The 26,412-nt window shown below is 43.1% G+C and overlaps 1 protein-coding gene across 10 annotated transcripts in view; it reads left to right on the forward strand.

The window, feature by feature from the left end:
* Aak1 (AP2 associated kinase 1) overlaps positions 1–26,412 on the forward strand; it is a 151,720-nt gene that overhangs the window by 72,013 nt on the left and 53,295 nt on the right. For 9 of the 10 annotated variants that reach the window (XM_052174235.1, XM_052174236.1, XM_052174233.1 and 6 more), the window contains 7 exons: positions 393–511; positions 12,316–12,424; positions 13,804–13,946; positions 20,963–21,084; positions 22,671–22,752; positions 23,405–23,537; positions 26,098–26,201. In XM_052174235.1, coding sequence (XP_052030195.1) covers positions 393–511; positions 12,316–12,424; positions 13,804–13,946; positions 20,963–21,084; positions 22,671–22,752; positions 23,405–23,537; positions 26,098–26,201 — 812 coding nt within the window. Of the gene's footprint in view, positions 1–392; positions 512–12,315; positions 12,425–13,803; positions 13,947–20,962; positions 21,085–22,670; positions 22,753–23,404; positions 23,538–26,097; positions 26,202–26,412 lie in introns of those variants that run through there. The other variant, XM_052174243.1, reaches the window with a different exon arrangement.

Raw genomic sequence — 26,412 nt, forward strand, 5'->3', positions numbered from 1 at the left:
GTTTATCTGAATACTAAAGAATATAGTTGTAGTGACAGGCAATGGAGAGCCCTGAAATAAACTGACAGCTGTTGATGTTAGCATGCACTGAGAGAGTTTTCTAGCTTTTTCTGATAAGAAAGGAAGTACTGGGATTAATAAAAAGACTCTTGTAGTTTCTTGGAAGGTTCTTCCTTGATTCTGAGGTAGAGGTTCAGGGCGTCTCTGACTCTGGCTATAAGTTCTAAGAGCGTAAGAATGCTGTCTAGGCTGGCATGGTTTGGAGCCTGGCTGATGGCGGTGTCCGTGCCATGAGGGGTGCCAACGTAGCCAGAGTGACTGATGGCAGTGTCCGTGCCATGAGGGGTGCCAACGTAGCCAGAGTGACTCATCTTTGTGTGTTTTTCTCACAGGTGGATTCGCTCTTGTCTTTCTGGTGAGAACAAGCAATGGGGTGAAATGTGCCTTGAAACGTATGTTTGTCAACAATGAGCACGACCTCCAGGTGTGCAAGAGGGAGATCCAGATCATGGTAAGCGCTGCCCGGTGTGACTGTACATTATACAGTTTTTAAATCGTATTTTTACATTAATTTCCTAAAAATATGTTTTGATCATATTCATCTCCTTACCCCAACTCTTCCTGGGTCCTCCCCCACCTCATCTTTCTAGCTTTTGGGTTTTCTCTCTTAAAACCTGTTCTGTGTTGGCTGATTACACCTAGGTGTGGAGCCTGCACTGAAGTGTGGTTGGTGTACTCACCACTGAAGAGAACTGACTTTTCCTCCTGCAGTAGTAATCAAATACCAATAGTCCCTCAGCTAGGGGTGGCTTCATGACTACCCCGCCCCCTTCATGCTGAGATTTTGTCTGGTTTGAGTTTTCGCAGGTCTTGTGCACTATTTTATAACTGATACGAGTTCATGTGTGCATTTGCCCTGTTGTGAAAAACATTGTTTTCTTGCTTTCTGCCCTGTCTCCCACATAGATCCCTGAACTTCACAGGGAGAGGTGTGATACAGGAATCCATTCCTGTTAGAGCTTAGCAGTTCAGACTCTCTTATTCTCTGCACATTGACCAGTTGTGGGTTTCTGTGTTAATTACCATCTACCTCAAGAAATTCTCTGAAGAGTATGGGGCAATGCACTGATAAGCGAACATAGTAATAAGTCACCAGAGTCAGTTATTTGTTGTGTCAACTTAACACAATAATAGTAGTAGGTTTTACCCTGCCGCCCCATGACTTGCCTACTGTGGCTGCTTCGTACCACAGGTCAGGAATACTGTGCTGCCTAGGAAAGTCACTGGCTGACACCTTCCTTGAGTTGGCAGCAAGCTCTTACACAAAGTGGAACCAACAACTAGAGTGTATAGGGCTCTGTTCCTGCCCTGATCACCCTCAACTGGAGACTGAAGGGGAAAAGGAACTTATTTTTCACTCAGGGGGAACTGAGCACTTTAATTTAGAAAAATAGTTTGTGACCTTGGAAAAGCATTTGATATGGAAGCTCAACTCTCTGGAAACTGTTCACTCTTTCTGCCTTCCATCAGTTGCCAGCCCTTTGTTGTGGTTTGGTTGCCAACCTAATGAGCCCTTCTGTATACTGTGAACATGTCCTGACACAACTTTATGCTTTTTATAGTTTATAGTATCACTTCATGATACTTTGTGATTCCATGATAAAAGTTCATGAATAGGTATAAATCTTTGTGACTTTAGAGTTATACCTTAATTTAAAAAACAAACAAACAAACTTACTGGGAGAGATGGCTCAGCACTTAAGAGCCTATACTGTTCGTCTAGAGGACTAGAGTTCCATTCTGTCTTAGTCACGTTTCTATTCCTGCACAAAGATCATGACCAAGAAGCAAGTTGGGGAGGAAAGGGTTTATTCAGCTTATACTTCCACACTGCTGTTCATCACCAAAGGAAGTCAGGACTGGAACTCAAGCAGGTCAGGAAGCAGGAGCTGATGTAGAGGTCATGGAGGGATATTATTTACTGGCTTGCTCACCAGCCCAGGGATGGCATCATCCACAGTGGGCCCTCCCACCCTTGATCACTAATTGAGAAAATGCCTTACAGCTCGATCTCTTGGAGGCATTTCCTCAAGGAAGGCTTCTTTATCTGTGATAACTCCAGCTCTTGTCAAGTTGACACAAAAAACTAGCCAGTACAACTGACCTCTTGTCAACTTGACACACAAACACATTACTATTAAGCCTCAATCCTTATTTTCTTATTGATCCCCAAGATCTAAATAACTTTAAAAGTCCCACAGTCTTTATATATTAAAAGTTCAATTCCTTTAAAGTATCCAATATCTTTTAAAATTCAAAGTATTTTTACAATTCAAAGTTTCTTAACTGTGGGTTCCACTAAAATACTTAACTTCAAGAGGGAAAAATATCAGGGAACAGTCACAATCAAAATCAAATTCTTCTAACCATCCAATATCTGGGATCCACTTATGATCTTTGAAGTGTCTCCAAGGGTCCTTCTCCAGCTCTGCCCTTTGTAGCACACATCTTGTCTTCTAGGCTCCAACTGCCTGTACTCCACTGCTGCTGCTGTTCTTGGTGATCATCTCATAGTACTGGCATCTCCAAACACTGCTGTCTTCTGCTGCAACTGGACTATCGTTTTACAAATCATAGTGCTAAGCCTCAACTTCTTTCTTGACCTCTTCAGTCCTGGGCCTTCAACTGCCACTGAGGCTGCACCTTCACCAACAGCCTCTCCTGGCCCCTCACAGTGCCAAGCATCAGCTGCTACCCTTTCATGTTTCAAAACCAGTACCACCTGGGTGACTATTATACATTACCAAGTTTGGCTGCCAACTTGGTACAGATTCCTAGCACCTGTATCACAACTACCATGATGACACTGGCTTCAGAGAGCCTAATGCCTCTGGCCTCTCAGAGCACCTGTGTGATCATGCACACAGGTACACAGACACATAATTAAAAAAACAAACCTTTTAAAAACTTACATTTCTACCATTATTAAAGAGTCTGTTTCAGAATTACATGCTGGTGTGCTTATGATGAAATTGCATGTTACTGTGAAATAGTAACTGGATTTAAAAAGAAAGATTGTGGGCCGGAGAGATGGCTCAGCAGTTAAGAGCACTGACTGCTCTGCTAGAGGGCCTGAGTTCAATTCCAAGCAACCACATGGTGGCTCACAACCATCTGTTATGAGATCTGATGTCCTCTTCTGGTGTGTCTGAGGACAACTACAGTGTACTCATATAAGTAAAATAAATAAAATGAAAAAAAAAAGAATTAAAAGAAAAAAAAGAAAGAAATATTGACCATAGTGTGATAACCAGAGCAAAGTGAGATTTCTGGAGAGCTGCTTTTTCTTCTTCTTCTTCTTTTTTTTTTTTGTTTTTGTTTTTTTTTTTGTTTTTCGAGACAGGGTTTCTCTGTGTAGCCCTGGCTGTCCTGGAACTCACTCTGTTGATCAGGCTGGCCTTGAACTCAGAAATCCGACTGCCTCTGCCTCTCAAGTGCTGGGATTAAAGGCATGCGCCACCACCACCCCGCTCTAGAGAGCTTCTTATTTGTCATTTGTTGTTTTTGATTGTTTGGCAGAATGCATAATAGAAATGTTTAAATATGTACATGGTTATTTTTTGCTATTTCCACAGCTTTTGTTTCTACCGATATGTTGTTTCACCTGGCATGTTTTAAGCAGTTCTGCCATCACAGTGTGAGTTATTTAAAACAAGAAACAGAATAGTTTGACACACTGCTTAACACATAGAAAGTAGTTCAGTAAGTGGGTGAAATGGATGTTTGGTGGTGGCAGAAGCAGATCCACACGAACCATCTAGAGGTCATTCCTTAGTGTTCCAGATTTTAAGGCATTGGTAAAAAGCAGAGATTAAAGTCAGGTGCAGTGAGAGCCTACTACTAAGCATATTTGAGACTGACCAAATTCTGCAGAACCAGCCTGCAACCCCCGAGGCTCAAGACCACAGGGGGTCTGTGATGGGTCTGAGGTCTTCTGCTTGCCCTGCCTTATGCACATGGGAGATCCCCGGACATTTCTGCCCTCCCCCTCCTTCTCCTTCACTTCTCCCTCCACTCTTCCTCCCCCTTCTCTGTCTGTGCCTTCCCGCGTGCTTGCTCCATGCTTTCTCAGCAGTCTCACACCTTCTCATCTCTGCTGCTGCTCCATCGCTTCCTAGAAGGCCCTTCCCACTCTGTTATCTATGTTAGAAAAGCAATCCCATTCTTTCTCCTTCTCCTACTCATTTGGAAACATGAGGCCTTGCTTTATGCTAGCTGAGAAACCAAAAAAGCACAGGCCTGAAAAAAAATCAAAATTAATGGGTCCAATTAGGAGCTTAGTTGTATGGGATCATGTTCTGATCCAGTGATGTATTAACATGACAGTTTGGTTTTGTTTTTAATTTAGATTTTATCAAAACTAAGTCATCTAGGTAACAAGAACACATCAGGCAGGCCCACGCCGTCCTCCGGTGCCACCTCAGGATCCTAGAGGTCATAATGGGAGTTGATTCTGTGAATGTACTTCCCAAACCACTTTTGTTCTTAGCTTTTACTTCATTTCAGGCATTATTCCCGTGGCGTGTAAGGATTTAGCTGTTTTCATCCTGCAGGGCACCCCATTTGAGGTATTAGCTTTATTCCCCTCCTGCAGTCATTGGAATGGTGGTCAGTTTTGGCAGTAGGTTGGCTGTGGTAACTTTGGTTTTCACATTGCTGTGAGAGGGATCTGCTCCTGGTGCCAGCACTGCCGCTTGCTTTCCCCTGTGGCCGTCTCATTAGGACTTGTATCTGTTCCATCTTTGCTCTCAGTATTCTGTATACATTTCAGCCATGCGATCCCAGGTTCTCCTCCCTTAGTGTGGTAGTTTGAATATGCTTGGCCAGGAAGTGGCACTGTTTGGAAGTGTGGCCCTGTTGGGGGAAGTGTGTCACTGTGAGCATGGCTTTAAGACCCTAACCTTGTGGGAGCCAGTCTTCTCCTAGCAGCCTTCAGATGAAAATGTAGAACTCACAGCTCTTCCAGCACCATGCCTGCCTGGATGCTGCCATGCTCCTGCCTTGATGATGATGGACTGAACCTCTGACCCTGTAAGCCAGCCCATCTGAATGTTGTCTGTACAAGAGTTTCTGTGGTCATGGTTTCTGTTCACAGCAGTAAAACCCTAACTAAAACACTTAGCAAGTCATGTTTTAAATGTGTAGATATAGCTAGTTTTCTGCTGGAACACTCTGAGGACTTACTTGTCCTGGGATCCTGACTGGATGGACCCCACACTAGTGATGACTCACTCCTAGCTAGAGTTCTCTGGAAACAACTTGTTCCTGTTGTGGAATTCCCTGGACTCCTGTATCTTGGCCTCTCTTTTGGTCAGCCTCCACAGCCAGCTTTCTCCTTCACCCCATCTTCTGTGGAGGTGATCACCCAAAAGCTTCCCCATATGGATTAGGCTTCTGGTGGCAAATTGAAGGAGGTTTTGTTTAGCCCTCAATTCTGAAGACTTTCTCCCATTTTTTTTTCCTCTAAAATTTTAGTTTTACACTTGTCCATGAACCATTTTTGGTTCAGTTTTATAGAAGCCTTGAGGCTTTTTGCTTATAAATGGCAAATTGTTCTAGCACCAGTTTTGAAAAGGAACCCCTGTTCCCCTGGTTGTGAACTTGAACTGTCACTTGAACTAGAATTGTAGCTTAGTAGTAGCATACTTGTCTACATATACAAAGTCCTGGGTTTGAGTCCCAGCACCCCCTGCCCCAGGAACTTTAATTGTGGGGATCCATTATTAGGCCTTTCTTTGTTCTCTTACCAACTGTATGTCTATCTTTCCACCTATTTCTTCTGTTCTTGTTTATTGAAACTATATAGTAACACCTCTGCCCTGACAGTCTCATGCTATAGCTTGGGTTACCTTAACTATGTAGCCTTGAACTCCTGATTCTCCTGCCTTCATCCACCAAGTTCTGGTATTATAGGTGTGTGCTACCACATTCTGCTATTAAACAAGACTTTCTCAGATTTTCCTCAGAATGCTTTAAAATATTCTAGTCTATAGTATATTAATACCATTGTGACATATGCCTAATAAAGGAGGATTTTGGCTCGTGGTTTAAGAAGAGTTGCAGTCGTCGTGGAAGAGAAGACCTAGTGGCAGGGGTATGAGGCAGCTGCTCACATTGTTTTCAGGCAGGAAGCAAAGAGACAGGAAGTAGGGTTAGTTCATAAAAACTCAGAGTCCATCCTCAGTAACCCACTTTCTGCAGCAGAGACACGCCTCCTTACAAAATAGCAGCACCAGGTAGGGACTGATTATTCAAACATGTAAGCAAGCCTGTGCAGGTATCTCACATTCAGTTCACAACACAACAATATATATTTTGGGATAATATAGAATTTTGATAGGAAGAATATCAAACCTGTATTTCTGTTTGGGGAGCATGGACATCTTTTCTATGTAGCATCTTTTTTTTTTTTTTTTTTTTTTTTTTTGGGATTTGGTTTTTTCGAGACAGGGTTTCTCTGTGTAGCCCTGGCTGTCCTGTCTCTGTAGACCAGGCTGGCCTCGAACTCAGAAATCCGCCTGCCTCTGCCTCCCAAGTGCTGGGATTACAGGTGTGTGCCACCACCGCCCGGCTTCTATGTGGCATCTTATAAATGAACATGATCTGCGTCTCATCCACTTCATCTGTGAGATCGCTTACTACCAATTGTGTGCCTTTCTGTACACGAGCTTGTAAACATTCTTAGATTTATAGCAAAGCTTATTAATTTTTTAGTCATTTTAAATGGTTTTGTATATCTTATCCAGTCCTAGGCCTCACTCTGCATGTTTTACCTCTAAATTACAGCCCCTAACACTAGTTTGAGATTTAAAAAAAAAACCCATGGGTTTAGTGCTAGTATTTAGAAATACAGCTAATTTTTATACTATATCCTGTCAGTTTGCCAAACTTGCAATTAGAGATGGCTTTTCTCCATGCCTTTTCCCCCTATGTAGCCTTCCTGTAATGTCTGGAACTTGTAATACTTCATTGAGTATCCTTGCTTTGTTCCCAATCTTAATAGGAAAGCATTCAGTCCTTTATCATTAAATATAAGGTTAACTTTAGTACTTATACATTTCAAAAAAATCAACATGACTTGTCATCTGTGGTAGAATCTCCATCAGATGCTAACTTTCATGTAGGGGAGCTCTGGGGGAAAGGGTTTCTCCTGATCAGCAAAAGCAGCTGGGAGGCCCATGGGTTTCGTTACATATTTCTTCATCTCTGAGATCTCATGGTGCTATGGAAGAAGCCATTTTACACCATTCCCAAGAAAAATAAGCATGAGAAAAAGCAAGTTAAGTTGGCTGTTCTTATGCTTACCATTAATTTTATGTTCTTTTATAATTATAGTAGTAACTTATTTAAAGTAACAAGACATTCTTGTCAGTTATGTTTCTGTTGGCAGGTAGAACTGCCTTGGGTGTTAGAACAATCTTTACAACTGAAACAATGGGTTGGCTTTAATGTTAGGGATAAGAGTGAAGTCATAAATGTGGCTCTTAGTTAATTTTAACCAACTTTCCCAGCATGGTTCAGTGAAGGCAAAGATTACAAGCAGTGAGAGTAGAAAGCCTTAGGTATTTCAAGGGTCAGTTAACTCAGACTGTAGCATGTGTAGCATGGTGTGGCTGACCAAAGAAAGAGAATGTAGTTTTCAGCTCTGTTACTGGAGGTACAGAGTCAGGCTGTGCTGACTCACTGCTCAGGGTCAGTAGACCTGCAGCACCCCATTCACTTCTGAGGGCATTCCCCTTCAAGAGAAAGAACAGAGCACACGAGTCACAGTAAAGCAGCCAGCTATAAATGAAGGGACAGTCAAAGTGGCCTTAAGAAAGTGAGACTGTCCCGTCACCAACTTTGAAGAGACCAGTGTTTTTGCCTGGTTGCCTGGTCTTGGAAGAAGTTGATGTAAATGTAGAATTGCTGCCGATGGGGTCTTGTACTGGAAGGGGAATCGATGAGCAGCCCCTTCGATGGTTAGAATAGAACCTGGCTTAGATTTGATTGATGAACTTGCTCTTTATTTCCATGTGGGCTGGCAGCCGTCTACTGAGCAGCAGGCATTTCTGGGCCAACTACACTTCGAGCGCTGCTCTAGGACCTTCGTAAGGTAAGAGTCACTGAGTAGCAGGCAGTATGGCATGCAGCTCCAGGTCAGAGTCTGCTTTACAGTGGGATCCCGCAGTGACCGTAGTTCTATTAAAATCTGAGGTGCAGTGCTCTGGAATAGGGCTGTAGGTGACATTCGTAGGGGCCTAGTCAGTAAGTACAAGATTAATTGAATAAAAAGTGTCATAGTTTGATTTTCTATTACTCTATAAAACAATGACCAAAAGCAACTTGGGGAATAAAGGATTTATTTCATCTTACTCTATTTGGTCACAGTACCTAGAGAGGAAGTCAGGGCAGGAACCTGGAGGTGGAACTGAAGCAGAGACCAGAGAGGACTGCTGCTTATCAGCTTTCTCCTAAGCTTACATTCAGCTAGCTTTCTACATCACAGGCCCACCTGTCTAGGAATGGTGCTGCCCACAGCTGCCCACACCGCTGTCCCATCAAGCAATCAAGAAAGTATGCAATAGACATGCTCAAGTCCAACACGATAGATGCTATTCTTCTGTTGAGGCTTCTTTTTCCTGGGTAACTCTAGTTTGTGTTCAGTTTTGACAGTAAAAGCTAAGCATTGTAGAAGAGAGAATAAATACAGGTGACGGAAAGAGACAACTATCTTGGACTTTTTATATAGCAGAAGCTCAACAAGGTCTCCAGAACTGAAGGACTGCCCAGTTTCCTTTACTGCCTTACTAGAGTTGCAGTGTTTGTTTGCCTGTGATCAAATTCCCTGGATCATGAACAGGTGAGAGGAAGAGTAAAACATATCAAAAACCCTTTCCAAAGTAAAATAAACGTCTCCCAGGTATTAGAATAGCCTTCGTTCATTTGAGTCTGGGTTACCTCACTTAGTATGATGTTCTCCAGCTCCATCCATTTGCCTAAGAATTTCATGAATTCATTGTTTCTAATGGCTGAATAGTACTCCATTGTGTATATATACCACATTTTTTGCATCCACTCTTCTGTTGAGGGACACCTGGGTTCTTTCCAACTTCTGGCAATTATAAATAGGGCTGCTATGAACATAGTAGAACATGTATCCTTATTACATGCTGGGGAATCTTTTGGGTATATGCCCAGGAGTGGTATAGCAGGATCTTCTGGAAGTGAGGTGCCCAGTTTTCAGAGGAACCGCCAGACTGATTTCCAGAGTGGTTGTACCAATTTGCAACCCCACCAGCAGTGGAGGAGTGTTCCTCTTTCTCCACATCCTCACCAACACCTGCTGTCTCCTGAATTTTTATTCTTAGCCATTCTGACTGGTGTAAGGTGAAATCTCAGGGTTGTTTTGATTTGTATTTCCCTAATGACTAATGAAGTTGAGCATTTTTAAAGATGTTTCTCCGCCATCCGAAATTCTTCAGGTGAGAATTCTTTGTTTAACTCTGTACCCCATTTTTTAATAGGGTTGTTTGGTTTTTCTGGAGTCTAACTTCTTGAGTTCTTTATATATATTAGATATTAGCCCTCTATCTGATGTAGGATTGGTGAAGATCTTTTCCCAATTTGTTGGTTGCCGATCTGTCCTTTTGATGGTGTCCTTTGCCTTACAGAAATTTTGTCATTTTATGAGGAATCATGGTATGCACTCACTAATAAGTGGATATTAACCTAGAAAACTGGAATACCCAAAACATAATCCACACATCAAATGAGGTACAAGAAGAACGGAGGAGTGGCCCCTTGTTCTGGAAAGACTCAGTGTTGCAGTATAGGGCAAAACCAGAATGGGGAAGTGGGAAGGGTTGGGTGGGAAAACAGGGCAAGGGAAGGGGACTGATGGGACTTTCGGGGAGTGGGGGTCCAGAAATGGGGAAATCATTTGAAATGTAAATAAATATATCAATAAATTAAAAAAAAAAAAGAATAGCCTTCGTTCAACTTTAAGAAACTCCAGTCTATTAAAGATGGTCTTCTGACCCTGCAGTCATGCAAGCTCACACGCACATACCCACACATAGACACACAGACACACACACACAGACACACACAGACACACACACACACACACACACACGCACACTTTAATAAAAAGGTTTCTCTGCTGTTCTTCCTACTTTTTGGACTTTGTAACTAGAAATGAGTTCTAGAAAGATACATAATAAGGTTGAAAAGTAGAGGGAAGGATAGGGTCTGAAATGTTTTCCGTGTTCCGACGCTTGAGCGCTGGAGCATGTCTTTGACCTGTCTTTGACCTGTGGCCTGAGGCAGGTGCATGAGGCTTTTGCCTCATTGTTTCTTTCTCATCCAGTTTTGAAGATGACTTTGTGCTGTGCCAAAAGCAAAACCATAGGTCGGAACCCACTTGAGTTCCCCCTTTCTTTATGCTTACTGCAATGTACAATAACCACCTTTGCCCTCCCCTACCCTTTGCAGCAAATTGACTCACGTTGGCTCTGTCGTCCACCGCCTCGCACCGTGGTTCTCAGTATGTGGGTTATGACCCTGTCAGGAGTCAGATGACCCTTTCACAGAGGTTGCCTAAGACCATCATAAAATACAGATAGTTACATTATGATTCTTAACTAGCAAACAAAGCAGCAATGAAAATAATGCTATGCTTGCGGGTCACCACAATCTGAAGAGCTGTATAAAAGGGTTGCGGCATTAAGAAAGTTGGGAACCACTGGTGCTGTAATGTTAGCCTCTTCCCTCTGACCTGTGGGATTGTCCCACCAGCTTTCCTTGACTTCTGTATCTTAGAGTTTTCACTCTCTAGTGTGGTTTTCACAATTCCTGGCAATTCTTCCTTTGGGGCAGCTCCTTTCTTATACACAAGTTCTGAGAGAGTAATCTACAGACACTGCTCAACTTAATCTTTTCTCACCCCATCCCATCTCTTCTCCAAAATTCTTCTCACATAAGTCTCCAGAATCTGTCTCTCTTGGGGTCTGTTCTCTTGTATCAGCAGTGGTTTCTAATCCACGGTAGGGGGAGCACAGTGCGCTTTACCATAAAGCTGAGGCTTCAAGTGTTTGCCTGATACTTGAGGCTGCTTCCTGGGGTAACTTTGTCATTTTGAGCATTGGATGTGCACTTGGGGTAGTCAAGAGCAGCTTTCCCGTGGACTCTGAGAGGTGGGGCAGCTCTCCAGACTGCCCTACTGTCTGTCCCACAAGAGCCTGAAGTTTGAGTCAGACACAAACTCATCGAACCCTCCCTTAAGTCTTTAAAACAAAAATAGTGTGTTATAGTTGATTCACAAATCTTTATTTTACCTTGCGTTTGTATAAAAGTCATAATGTCCAGTCTCCTCATGTTTTCTTTCCCCAACCTTGGGGAACCCTTCTTAAGAACCTTGGGTTTACAATCATCACCATAGATATCTGCTCAGGGCCTGGGTGGTGCTCAGGGGCTACCTGTTGGAAGGGTTAAAGCCCGTGCGCAGCGGCCCTGAGAGCTGATGAGCCACTCAGCTGATGCTGTGTCTTCTGTCAGCCGGCCATCTGGGGATGCTTAATTATGACTACATGCTGGGCCTAGATGCTGCTGCAGTCTCTTCAAAGCTTGCAAGGCAGGAGTTTTTCATATGTTTCTTAAAGAGAAACTATTAAAAGTCAAGTTGGAGCATGTTTAGAAATGCATCCGCTTTCCTTTATAAATTTGTTCAGGCCACCCAACTAAAACCCTCATGATTCCTTTGTTCAGGGAAGACACTGCTTTGGGAAGAACTCTGTTAAATGCTACAGGCAGTAAATCTTTCTCTTCCCCTGTCCTCCCACACACACAGAAAGAGAAAGGAAGTAAAAATTCAAGCTGAATTCACTTTTGTCCCCATAAACAGGAAAAACATCAATTTCCTTTTTCTTTATTAAAAATTTACATGTTTAAATAGTTGTTGTGGTTTTCCTCCTCTACAGTATTTCTGGATGTTATAGAGTCCTTGCTTCTGGTCTGGTGGAACACTAAAGTGGGTATTCTATGTGGTTCATTCTCCTCTTGTTCAGGAGAGTCGGGATTCAGCAGGGTGGTGGAGTTGCTATTGAAGATCCATCAAACTAGGTTTCTCAAAGACCACTGGAAACTCACTCTCCCTTTTCCATGCTGTTGGTGTTGTCTCTGTGTATTTAAATTGTCTGTGCTACTGGAACAGCTGCTAATTCTGCCCCTAGTGTGTCTGTAACTGACAATGTACTTCTCCACTCTTGTTCACAGAGGGACCTATCAGGGCACAAGAACATTGTGGGCTACATTGATTCTAGTATCAACAGTGTGAGCAGTGGCGACGTGTGGGAAGTTCTCATTCTCATGGACTTCTGCAGAGGTGTGTGTTGACCCTCCCGAATCTCCTGCTTCTGGCAGGTTAATGGTCGAGGATATGGGGGTCATCTCTCGTACTGTTCATTGCACTCTGAAGAAAATGCTCTGGTTTCACAGATGGGAAAGCTAATGCAGGCCATTGCTGCTTTTGGTTATTTTCAGAACTACTAGGGCTATGGTACAAGTACAACGAATTGAGAGCAATAGGTAATTCTAGGCCCTGTCTCCATTAGTTATAGAAAGATTTGTCTGTGTGTATAAATGAGATCATGTGAAAATGGAAAGAGTGTGTTATTTACTGAGGGTTTGACAATGAAGACATATAGTGAAGCTCAGGAGTGATCTCACAGAGACTGCAGCTTCCCTGCTTCTCACACTCCACTCACAGCTCTGCCCTCCTACGATGGAGTGAAAGAGTCCTCTGTCTCTAGGAGTGACCCTCAGCTGGCTCCAGGCCTGTAATCCTGGTAAAGCTATACCGAGGGTCTGCTGCTTTCAACTATGAATACATGAAAGCTTGAAGTTTCATCCATTTATCCTGAGAAATCCAGGCTGTAGCACAGATGTGTTGGGAGCTGAGATCCCATGCACTCATTGCTTGGAGATTTGGCTCTTTGGCTTAAGCAGCAGATGTTATAAGCTTGGGCCATTGCTTTACTGTTTGGTGCCCTGTCTTGTAATTGCCCTTAGTTCCAGTAACATTTTCTGATTTTAAAGATACCGTCCATCTTAGATGTGATGTGATGTTAACCAATAGTTTTGGCCTTTGTTGACTATTGATCTGATTTTGTAAAATACCCCAAAATTTGAACTTCACAATTTATTCTCTTTTGACCATTCCCTTTTTTCACAGGGCTTTTTAGATGCCAGGCAGTAGGAGGACTTGGATCTGGATAATTTTGTAAGATTTGTCACCAGTCTTTTGTTCTCAGAGAGAAAAATGTTGCTGTGGCATTTCATAGGCTAAGCAAGAGAGACCAAGCTCTCTCAGAGTTAAAGTGGAGATGGCGCAATTTTCTTCTTTCTCCCTGGATCTGTTGTGTTGTCTAATTCTTGCCAAAATGCACGGCTGTGGCCTTGTCTCCTGTTCTGTGGGGACATTACTACCAGGCAGCAGTAACCGACAGTGATATCAGTTCTGCTTCTAATCTTGAGGATACAGTGCTGGCAGCGCACATCTGTGTGCTCATCAAAATAATTTGGTTTTGATGTGTCAGAGTAGACATTGGGTTGTAAGAAAACGAATCCAAAGCAGAGACTAGAAACCTAGAGTTTAGTTCTGGCTGGGCTAGTGATGAGCTTCTGTTTGGAGAGCTGTCAGTGCCTTGATCTAAGTGACGAGTCTACTGGTTAATGTCTCTTCCCTGCTCTGTCCTGTCTCAGGAGGCCAGGTGGTAAACCTGATGAACCAGCGTCTCCAGACAGGCTTTACCGAGCATGAAGTGCTGCAGATATTCTGCGACACCTGTGAGGCTGTGGCCCGCCTGCATCAGTGCAAAACTCCCATCATCCACCGGGACCTGAAGGTAACTGACCGGCTGCCTCATGGAGTGTGCAGTCACTAAGCGTTTCTCGATGTCCCAGGGGTGCAGTATGCAATAAGAGGGCAGGAAAGAAGCTGACAAAATAGTTCCTAATGCTGGACACACATTGAAGTTGGGGAGAGAAAATACAAAGAAAAAGCACAGTACAGATAGCAGCTAGCCTTCAGAGTTTTAAAATGCCTGAACTTATATGTTTATTACTGTATTCCTAAATTTTTTAATGGTCTGGAAAGTTAATATGTTAATTTAAGTAGCTTATAAATAATGATGCTTATAGACACACAGAGTTATTGTTGTTATGCTAAGGATTGTACAAAGGGCCGTGCACATGCTAGGTAAGTACTATACCTCTGAATTATATCCCCAGCCCTCTTTTATATTTTGAAAATTTCACTAATTATTTTTAATAATTGGTTCTAATTACCACTACTTTGCCACGTATCTTTGATATTGAAGATACATGACAACATTTTCAGCCTGGAATTGGTTAGGGTTGAACTTAGCATTTATTGAGCACCAGCTGCGCAATACTGAACTTTATACATACTGTCTTAGACATTCTCCATTATATTTCACAGGTGAGGAAACTAAGTCCTAGAGAGGCTTTGTGTCTTACCCAGGTTATTATAAATAGGAAAGAAGTATCAGAATTTAAATCCAGCTCTTCTGTTTGAAATTTCTTATTTCTCTGCCTCTCCACCACCATATGGGTTATGGCAGCTGAACCGTAAGAGTGTAGGACGATTGGTTGATGTCGCTAACCACAAAGGACGTTTTTAGTGCTTGTCTCCCTGCAGCCTTTGACTCCTTCAGTCCCCTGGCCTCTCTGGACCTCTGAGGAATCATGACTTCTCCAGCCCTTCCTGCCCAAGCTCCTTAGCTCATTCCTCAGGTTATCGGAGCTGTGGATCTGTCCTCTCCAAAATATAGACAACGCATCTGTTATGGAACTGTGTGAGCCTATGTTAGTCTGAGTGGGATCTGTTTATTCACAGGCCCCTCTTGGCCTGCCTGGCATGTGTATGGCCTCTCTTTCCAGTTCCATATAGGACACAACTCAAAGTGTTCCTAGTCCTTAGGCTCTTTATGTCCTGAAAATAATCACAAGAGAAGTACTGTTTTGTGCAGTGTTCTCTTGGATGTTATTGTAATGCTTCGGTTACTTCCTCTCAGTTTTAATTGTTATTTCTTTGAGAAAAGATACAAGTCATCATTGAAAGCAGGGGTTCAAATCTGGGAAGATCAGTTATACCAGCCTTTACTGTTTGCCAGAGAAAACATGGCCACTGCCCCCATAGCTAATTAAATTATCCATCAGAGTAGAGATGGGGTGTTTTCCTGTTTCTCTCTTTTAAATTTGTTTTGTTGTATTAATTTGTGCTAGTAGTTCATGCACTTAAGAAAGGGGAAGAAAGTTCAGGATGAACAAATGTATTAAGGTTGAAAAATCACAGATGTCACCTCTTTTGCCATAAAAGAGACTTTGATCTCATGGAGTGGCAGGGTAAGGGCTCTTATTTATAGTTTTAAAACACAGGTCTGAAGGTGTTTTTCTAACCCCTCTCCATTTCTCAAAGGTATTATTACAGTCTCTGAAATGCCTCTGTGCCAAGCTAATTGGTGTTGTGTTGAGAAGAGAGACCAGTGAGAAGTAGCTTTTCAGACCCTTTAGCAAAGGCTCTGTGTAGAATTTGGGAGTGACAACGTTAATAAGGCTCTTAAGCTGTTAGGCTGGGAAATAAAGTTGGCAGCACTAAACCCCAGAGAACTGAAGTATTGAGCAACAGTAAGCAGTGGTGTGACGGTTTGACCCTTAAGTATCCCCACAGGGTCCTGTTCGGAATGCCTTTGCCCAGCTGGTAGGGCCTTTAGGAGGTAGGGCCTCGTTGGCATAAGAGGTGGGCATTTTATCAGTTACAGCCTGCTCCCTGGTCAGCCTTTCTCTGCTTGCTGTAATGCATGCCCCCACGCCTTGCCCTCTGGGACAGATGGAAATGCCCTGAAACAGTGAACCAAAACAATCTTTTCTCTCGTAAATTGTTTCTGTTGGAAGCTTTGGTCACAATAACACAACAGTGGCAGCCAGTCACAGGCTTGGTTCCTCAGGGCTTTCCGGAGCAGTGTGGCTGTGGTCACTCTGCCAGTGCTCACAAGGGCATGCGAATCCAGCCCTTGTTACTCTCCGTTTGTTCCCTCCTGCTCCCCGTCCACTGCCATTTGCTGGCTTGGACCTGCTCCTCGGCCCTCATGGCCTACCCTTGTTGCCTACTCTTTGATTCTTTCTCCTCATCTGCAAAGCTGGCTTTTCTAAGTGGTTGCTTTCTTGAGCTCCTAAACTTAAAATTCTAAATGCCTCCTAAGTACTCTTCTTCAGTCTCCCGTTGTCTGCCCTCTGCTCCCGTCTTTCTCTCTCACCTGTCTGAACTGCCGGTGCTCTGAACTGCATGGTACACAGCATGGCAGGGAGGAGGGTCTCAGAAGTCAGGCAGCCTGATGCTAATTCTGCCCTGCCAGCCTGACTCCAGGTAAACTGAGATGTGTCTAGCCTGTCTTTTTCCATCTGTTAAGGGGGACATCTCGGCTTAATAAGGATTGCATGGGCCACTGTAAGTGAAAGGACACGGGGTGTCGATTGTCTGGCAGGTGGTGCAGTCCAGTGCTGGCAGTAACTTAACACTCCTGCCTCAGTACTTCATTCCTGTGCCTAGTTTTAACTCTTAACGCAATTACATCTTCCAAAGCCATGCATATCTTATGTCCCCAGCAGTGACATCATTGTCTTATAATACTCCTGTTCCACATCCAGCTTAGTGCTGCGCTGGCCTGGCTGCTGGCTTGCTCCCGTGCATCCGACCTTCAGACACACACCCATTTCAATGCCTCGCTTCTGCTCCGCGCTCAGAACACTCTGTTCCTGAATGGCCATGGCTGCTTCTTGTCATCCTGCCTCCTCATTTGAGAGGCCTTGCATGACTGTCATTTGAAGTGGCATTCCTTTCCAGTTTACCTGTATTTAACCTGCTGTGATTTTTTTTTTCATGGCATTTTTAATATCAGACAACTATAATTATTTTCTTATGCCTATTTGGACTTTAAATTTCATAAAAGATTGGATTTTGTTTTTCTATAGCCTTATCCCTAGAAATAGAATATTTGTAGGAATTCAATCATGTTTCTTTCATAAATTTGTCAGGGAACTTACAGTTTATTTTGACATATATTCCCTTATTTACTTCATTGTGACAGTGATAGAAACTTTATCAGCCCCACTTTGCAGATAAGAAAAAAGAGACTCGCAGATTTAAGTAAAGCCAAATATCAGAAATACTCTTGAAGTCTTTACCCCGAGTCCAGCATCGTCATTGAATGCTTTGGTGATGCTGATGGCGGAGAGTAGCCAGCAGGGGCTAGGCTGGTCCTAGAGGCTTACACAGGACACTCTGAGAAGGTGTGGGGAAGGTAGTGTGCCAACTTTCAGAGGTTCTGAGCCTACCTCACATGGATGAAGGAGCTGAACAGACTGCCTCACCTTACTCTGCTTTGTCTGCTCAGTTCCTCTTTCCCTGGGAGTGACTTTTCATGCAGTAATTACCACTGTTTATTATAAATTAACTTTTCTGTTTTTTAGATAGAGGTTTATTCCATATTAGAAGTATAGAATCTGACTTGCAAAGGGAGAGGGCACATAAACTTGGGGAAGCCTGATTTCACATAAGTTCTCTAAGGTACATGCGGCCAGAGAGACAGATAGCTCTACCCAGTCCTGAGTAAATGATTTCACAGATTTTCAGGCTATCTGCTGAAGGTGCAGTACTGATGAAGAATTCATGGGTTAATACACCACAGGACTCAAAGGTATTGTATTGTACTAGGGAAGGAAAACAACTATGTCAGGAGCTAGCTACAAATCTAGAGGAAAGTTCTGAGTCAGCAGCCAGGTCAAACACCGGCGAGCTTTGCCAGCAGAAGGGCAGATATGGATGTGTTAGGCATGTTAACCATAGAGTCTTCACTGACTTGCTCAACTCTTCCAGTGGAGAAAGCCGTATATGTCATTACTGTGACAAGTACCTAATAGAAACAAAAGGAAGAAAAATTGTTTTGGTTTGCAGTTAGGAGTTTTCAGTCCAGGTTCATCTGATCCATTGCTTTGGGCCGGAGCTGCAGCAGAATGTCATGGCAGGTGCACACATAGGAAGAAGAGTGAAACAGGAAGGGACTGCCCTTTTTTAAGAATTTATTTATTTATTGTATGTAAGTACACTAGCTGTCTTCAGACACTCCAGAGGAAGGCACCAGATCTCATTATAGATGGTTGTGAGCCACCATATAAATTCTGGGATTTGAACTCAGGACCTTCCGGAAGAGCAGTCAGCAGTGCTCTTAACCACTGAGCCATCTCTCCAACCTCCAGATAGAACCTTTAAGGGCACATATCTAGTGACCCACCTCCTAAAAGCCCATTCATTTGTAAGCTCATGTGTAAATAATTTCACTAATGAAATCAACACTTTAATGATCCAGTCACCTGAAGTAGTTGGATGTACTAGCTGAGGACCAAACTTTCAGCACAAGGAACCTTCTGATGGACACCTTATTCATCTGCAACATATAGACTGCAGAATAAGTAATCTGTGGGCATGACGACATTTGGCCTGAAGGTTTCTCCATCTGTGGGCAGTAAATTATACATAGGTTTTTTGGTAGTCACAGAAGGCTTTACCAGCAGAGTTTTCAAGAATGGCTGACTTGGCTATGGAGAGTGAGCATGGAGAAGAGAACAGATTAGCTAATACAAAGGAAGCATAGGCCACCCTGAACAAACACACCTGGCCAAAGTGACAGCTGACATTGTTGACTAGATTCCACTTAGGGGCATCTCTGAATATAAAGAGTTAAAGTCTGTCCAGAAGCCCAGTCCCATGTCCCCTCAGCCCGTAAGACAGCTCAGACTGGAGGTGGGCATGGGGTCTTGAGTGCTGTGCCTCTGACCTTCCTGCCATGGTGGCAGTGGAGCTGTGTGTCTTTTCTTAGGGCCACATCAGGTTCTGTTGCTTACTGGCCATGCTAAATAGCTGTGCTTATTAATATGATCTGTTTTTACATGTCTTCTAGATTAGATTGAAAATATTAGTGTTACTTTGTTGGGATTTTTTATTTTCCTGGAGATAAGGACCAACCCCAGGGCTTTGTTCTTGCTAGGCAAGAGCTCTACTATTAAGCTAAATCCCCAAGCCCTTATTTTGGATTCTTAAAGTTAATTTATACTTAGTATAGCTTGACTGTTTATCTTTGTAGATAGATTAAAAATGATGAGCTTTTTAAAATGTTGATAATAGAAATATTTGTCTGCCTTAGCCTTGTCTCGGGACAAATCTGTCCCAGTCATTCACAATTCTGCAGTGAAGAATTCTTCATAAGAGTCTCAGGTTCATGACCATCACTTGCCATTACTAGGTCAGGAGTGCAGGTGGAGAGCAGCTAGCACCACCATGATCCCCTCCAGCAGAGCAACAGACTAAAGACTTTTGACCACAGGTGGTGGTCAAAAGGACAGGACTTAAAATGTCATAACTCATCACAGTAACATCATACATGAAATTCAGTAGGAAGCTATAATCTGCAGAATCAAGATTTCAAGTAATCAGAACTAGCAAATATAGACTTAAATATGCTTAATTCAGTTTTTAGAAGAATTAAGAGAAAAATTTGCATAAGACAATAGGAGCAAAAGTACTCCTATTTAGTCAGATGTTTTAAAGAAGCAGCAGGGACTGGGGCTGGGCTCCTGTCTCGGTGGGAACAGGAAGGTCATTGAATATGTGCCCCTGTGCATGAGCCACACATTATGAAGTATGTCCTTTTCTTCCCTTTCCTTCCCTTCCTTTCTCTTCCTTCCCTTCCCCTCCCCTCCCCTCTCCTCCCCTCCCCTCCCCCCCTCAACATTTTCTGTACCAAAAATCTAGTAGGGTTGGAAGAAGACTCCAGCTGTGAGGGAGAGATCTTTAAGGAGCTTATAGTCTCCTTCCCTTTGTTTTTCCAAGGTGGTCAGTCTGTGGGGAAGGGTTGAAGAGAAAGACTCGCAGAATCTGCAGGCTTCAGGGCCTAGCAAGGGTCTTTTTTATTAAGGCCTGTTGATGCACTGTGTGTGTGTTTGGTGCCTGCTGAGAGCAGCTGAGCGCTCTTAACTGCAGAACCACCTCTCCTGCCTGTGCCCAGTGTTTTGGAATTCTCTGCACTGTCATAAGGGCTTCTCTAGGTCTTGGTCCTTATAAGCTCTACTCAGTTAAAATTTTTAACTTACTTAGTACCTGAAGTTTGCTTTTGTTAAAAAGTTTTTTAAAAAAATCAAACCCTTAAATAAGATTCTAATGGAGAAACTGCTCATTTATCACCAGACATTTGTCACTTTGAAAAGTAACTAATGTAGAAAACATCAGTTCTGAGTGTCTTAACCTAATGTAATAAAAACATTATTATACCCACTTACAAGTTCAATAATTTTTAGCATGGAAAATGAAACACCAAAGGGAAATGGGGAAATGGTATTTTTCTGAGTTGGTCCTAGAGAGGTGTCCAAAAGAAGGTGGCATTTGTACTGAAGATTGAAAGGCAGGTGATTGTTTAATTTTGGGATAAGAGGTGGGGATCTTGGAGAGCTGCTAACCTGAGAATAGAGCAAGAGATTGAAAGTATGGTCACTGCTACTCCAGAGGCGAGAGATGTGCTGGCTATAGCTAGCTAGCCATGAAAATGGGGCCCTGCCTTCCCAACAGTGCAGTTCCCTCTCTGACTCTCTGACTGTGTTTTACCCTGTTCCTTGGAGGGTCTTTTTCTTCAGTTGGGGTGAGTCCTGTTAAGATACATGCTGAAGAATAACTTGTCTGTGCACACCAGTAAGACTGTAAAAATGAAACCTTTTATTATGTGACTATGAAACTAGCTTTTCCCATTACTAAGTGGCATCTTGGATTGGGTGGTTTGGGAATGTTTTTCAGGTTGAAAATATCCTCTTGCATGACCGAGGCCACTATGTCTTGTGTGACTTTGGAAGTGCCACCAACAAATTCCAGAATCCACAGGCCGAGGGAGTCAATGCAGTAGAAGATGAGATTAAGAAGTAAGCCTTTTCTCCTTTCCTGGAGTTTTGTCCTTTGTCAGATAAGCACATTGTCTTTTAGTTTATAGGTGAAACAGAATGGGAAGAAAATGTGCAGGCCAGTTACCCTTTACCCCAGAGCAGACTGCTCACTCTGGATGTTGATTGTCCCTGGCAGCTGAGGAGAGCAGACTAGCTGATTGGCTAACACGGAAGAGGCTTAAACCCTTCTCAAAGCTCCTATGTTAGTTTATAGTGCCACACACTCATAAAAGGATGAGTGGTAGCTGGAGTCAGTGGGGAAGGGATGCTCTATCCCTGTAACCCCAGCAGCTCAGCAGCTGAAGCAAGAGGATTGTAAGGTCACGTCTGGCCTGGGCTGCATAGCAAGATCCTGTCTCAAAAACCAAAAGGAAAACTAAAGGCTAAATGGTGGTACATACTCACTGAAATACCCTGATATTTCCAAGGGAAGCCACAACTATGGCATTATGAGTCAGTCAGGTGTATGTTTTTTACTAAACCATAAATTGTTACCTCCTTCTTTCTCGTGAGGAACTCAATCTCTCTACTGGAATTTATGGTAAATAGAGTGACTGAAGCCTCTATAGTTACTGAATCAGTGACCTGACAGGAAGTCTCTATAGATTTTGGCTCCCGTGGGAACCTCATGCCCACAATATTGGGTTTTCCCAAGCATGATACACTCACCATGGCTTCCAGTAACTCAGCTGTCTGGCATGTGCTTGGACATGGTAAGCCTCTGTCCCCTTTGTGTATCACTCAGGTAACTTCTGGATACCAGAGCAGCAGAGTTGAGTGTTTAGTAACATGAGATATTCCCTTAGAACTAATGCTTACACTACTGGTTTCTTGAGTCAAAGACAAGAGTGCTGTAGTTTTAGCCTCAAAGGACACATGATCTTGAGGCTAGAGTGATGGCATAATGCATAAGATGCCTGCCATGCAGTGTAAGGACCAGAGTCCTTAGCACCTGTGGAAAAAGCGTGGTGGTGTCTGTACTCCCATCCCTTGGGAGCAAGCCGGATAGCTAGACTCATCCACGAGTCTCAAGAAGCAAAGTAGAAAGTAATGGAGGAAGACGCCCAACATCAACTTCTGTTCTCCACACGCATAGGCACACATGTGAACATGTACTACATATGTCACCCCTCCCAGGAAAGAACATGAAATTGATACCCCGGCCAGGGTTCACTCTCAGAATACCCTACTTGTGTTGTATCTGAGTCTCAGGTTAAGGGTTTACTTCTTAAAAAAGGATCAGCAAAATACAGCATTAGACTACAATGGCTTATAGGGGAAAATTTTGTCTTCATTTGAGAACCCCCTAAAAGGGGGTGCTTTTAGGACTTTATTTAGTGTATTCGTGTCTGAATACCCCAGTGCCCTAGGTGTAGAACGTCTGCTGTGAGAGAATTTGATGACATCATTGTCAAGGAGAAGTTTCATTTTATCTGCACTAATATTTAATTTGCTCTTCTGCAGATTGCTGCCCAAATTTGGATTCTAGTAATATAAAAGATAAATTGTTCCTCCTTGATTATAGCACTGATATATTTAATAAAACACTGATCTCTTGATTGTAGATACACAACGCTCTCCTATCGAGCCCCAGAAATGGTCAACTTGTACAGTGGCAAAATCATCACTACGAAGGCAGATATTTGGGTATGTGTCATCTAAGCCATCCACACTCCAGATGTTAGCAGGCCTTGGCTGGACTCCTGAACTAAACCAGTCAGGAGCAAGCACACAGCATTGCCCAATGTTAATGATACTTTTATTTTATTGTTTTATGTGTATGTGTGCTTTGCCTACATGTATGTTTGTGTACTATGTGCATACAGTGTCCTCAGGACACAATGTTGAATCCCCTGGAACTGGGGTTACAGATGGTTGTAAGTCTCCATGTGGGTGCTGGAAATCAAACCCGGGTCCTATGGCAGATCAGCCAGTGCTCTTAACCACTGAGCCATCTCTTCAGCCCCCTTAATGCTGATCTTGATATGAGGGGACAACCATGGCCTCTTGGAATATGAAGGAAAACAAATAAAAACAAAAAAACCCACCTTCTTCAGTATGCTTTTCACGTTGTACCAGTGCTTGCTGTTCGTATGATATACTTCTAAAGAACAAACCAGTTGAAATCATTTTCTGATCACACTTAAAAGTGTGTGACTCAGAGGATAGATTGCTTAGGTAATAATACTACGTGGGTTTTTTCTGCTGGTAAATGTAGATAGTACTGGTCTCTCTTGGCAGATCACTGGCTTTATAGTAAACAAACCACTGGTTGCAATGTGCTTTCTTATTTTTTTAGGCTCTTGGCTGTTTATTGTATAAATTATGTTACTTCACTTTGCCATTTGGGGAGAGCCAGGTGGCAATTTGTGATGGAAGCTTCACAATTCCTGATAACTCTCGATATTCGCAAGATATGCACTGCCTTATTAGTAAGTATTTCAAGTTTCCAGTTTTATATTTTTTATTTCTAATCACCGGGAATGGATTGGAGGATAAAGGGACTAAGTTCCAGGAATGACCGAATGCAGTGACGGAGAACTCACCTGATGCTGTCGGGGACAGTGGTAACACAGCAGGGTTTGCCTAGAGAAGTTGGTCTTTTTGCTAGAAAACTAAACTCCACTTCAGGACTGAGCAGCCACACCACTGGTCCCGTAGCTGTGCTCTGAGCAGCCGGCTGCTGCTGTGCTGTGCTGCGCTGTGCTGTGCTGTGCTGCGCTGTGCTGCAGCCCGGGAGAGCGCGCTCAGAGTCCAGCTGACTCTCATCATGGGGTAGGAAGCTCAGCTTTAGGAGCTGGAGGCAGCTCAAGTGAGCAGGATTGCGGCACTGGAGTGAACGTGTCATTAAGACCATATAACTCCATGGAGCCAGGTTTTTCCTCTCATTTAGATTATCACTAGATTTTTACAACAAGCATCTAAATTGAGTGTCTTGCTTAAAATTCCAGAGAGTTTCATTTCTTTGTGTTATCATAGCCAGCATATGTACTAGCATCCATTAACCAGATGGGGGAAAGTGAGCATTGCACCAGAACATGTACTAAAATGCTAAAGAAACAGATTTTTTAAAAAAAGTTGTCCATAAAAATGCTGGTCAAAACATTTAGTAGCTAAGTTTGAAATAGCCTTGTAGACCATAAATCCTGAGCTGCCCGATTTGAGTCCTGGGCAGTGAAGAACCTGAGAGAGAGAGAGTAAGCTAGAACATCTAAGCTAGCGCATCTAAGCTAGAGCATCTGACCGAGGCTGAGGCCCACCTGAGCCTCACCCAGTTCTGAGTCTGCAAGGTGACTGGTGGACACTTACTTATTTACTTATTTAGAGACGGGGTCTCACTATGTAGCTTTAGCTGTCCTAGAATTTGCTATATAGACCAGGCTAGCCTTGAACTCACAGAAATCTGTGTGCCTCTACCTTCTGAGTACTAGGATTAAGGGCATGTGCTACCAAACCTGGCAAAACTTATAGATTTTAAGGGTCATTGTTGCTTTTTCACACAAGAGGGAGCAGAGTGAGCAACTTCCTCAAGTTGCCACAACTGTCCTTCCCATTGTGACACTTCTCTCAATGAATAGGAAGATAGGGTATTTAAAGGGTAATGTAGCCCTTGGGGATGCCAGGTTGTTTGCATAGGCAAAGCAGTGGTCTGTGCTAGCCCTGCCGGTGTGGAAGGAGGTCTGGGGAACAGCTGATCTTGGTGTTACTGATAGCTGCCTCCACCCTGCCCCCAGCCATTTTTTCTTTCTAATATCTGCATCAATGAATTCATGTTGAAAAAAACAGCTCTTTATGAGTGATTGTCACACCTTTTCCAGACCCCATTTAGCATGTAAGCTATTTGATTCTAAACTTGCAGGCCTCAAATCTAGCCTCGTATTGCTCCCTGTTCCTGTCCCCAGATTGTCCTTTTTCACTTTCTTAATGGTGTGGCCGTCCAGGCCTTGATAGATAACTCAGAAGATTTTCTTTGGGTCTGAAAGAGCAAGGAAAAGGGAGCACCAGCCGTGACCTCAGCCACGTGGAGTCTCTGAGTTTGTGCCGTGTTCAGCAGCTGTCAGAGTTCTCACCACAGTACTACAGACTGTGGCAGATCATGACGTGGTGCCTCGCCCCGGTTCTTTCCATTCTTCAAGCACATCCCTCCCATGGATCATTCCTAGATGTCACTTTTCATGTCCCATTGAGTAAACTTGGCTTGTCATGTCCCATTGAGTAAAAGTGGCTTGTCAGTGGTCCCACAATTAGGCCCTGATTCTTAGCATATTCCTTTTCTTCATATTCCTTTTCTGTCCCACCCAGGCAGCCATCTTGCACTATCCTTTGGGCTCCTGGGCTCCTGTTTCTGGCCTTTATCTAAGCTTGTCTTTTTTGGCATTGTCTTGTCACCTGGACTGCCCCTTCTGTGCTCTTTGGTGACTAACCCTTGTCCTGTCTGTTTAGCAAGGCTATTTAAGGCCTCAGCCTCACAGAACTTTGCAGAACTTAGTGTCCAGGTCACTCATTACTTAAGCAGTAAACTGCCTGCACTTATTGTGCATGTATTAAAGGCATGTCTCCAAGAGTAGTAAGTACATTCATGAGTTTGTTTTGTAGACCTGGAGAGAGACCAGGGAGTGTCTACCACCAAACCCTGAGTTCATAAAATTTGAGTTTGGTTGTATTTGTTAGTAGTTATTTGTTAAGGTAGGAAACCATCTGCAAGGCGTTGGCACCTTCTAAGGCTTAGCATATGAAGCTGCACATTTATATGTTGAGAAGGTGAGCCCCTGATATTCCAGGCACAGGCCATGAACCTCAGTAGTTTTGTTATAGCTCAAGGAGTATATTTCTTGTTTCTCTTGATAGGAAAAGGGCTAATTGAACTATCTGATTTTCTGAAAATTGAATCTTAAAACACAACCCAACTTAGATAGTAGAAAAGTTCAGTTACATAGCTGATATAGCAATTGTTAGGATATTGTGAAATAAGCACATGTATGTTTGTCTTAGGGTATATGTTGGAACCAGACCCTGACAAAAGGCCGGATATTTACCAGGTTTCTTACTTCTCATTTAAACTACTCAAGAAAGAATGCCCAATTCCAAATGTACAGGTATGTGAATGGTGCCTTTTAAAACTGACATAATTTTTAAGGATGTTTTTATTTGTTCTTTGAGAATTTCATCCATGTAGCAATGCATTTAATGATATCCTCCCTCTGCCTCCCCAGGACCTCTCCAACCTATCCCTCTCCCCAGTTCCTGTCATTTCCTTTTCTTTTTTGAAAAATAATCTTCTGAGTCCAGTTAGTTCTGTCCATATGC

Source organism: Apodemus sylvaticus, chromosome 2 (genome assembly GCF_947179515.1).
Source record: "Apodemus sylvaticus chromosome 2, mApoSyl1.1, whole genome shotgun sequence".
NCBI lineage: Eukaryota > Metazoa > Chordata > Mammalia > Rodentia > Muridae > Apodemus > Apodemus sylvaticus.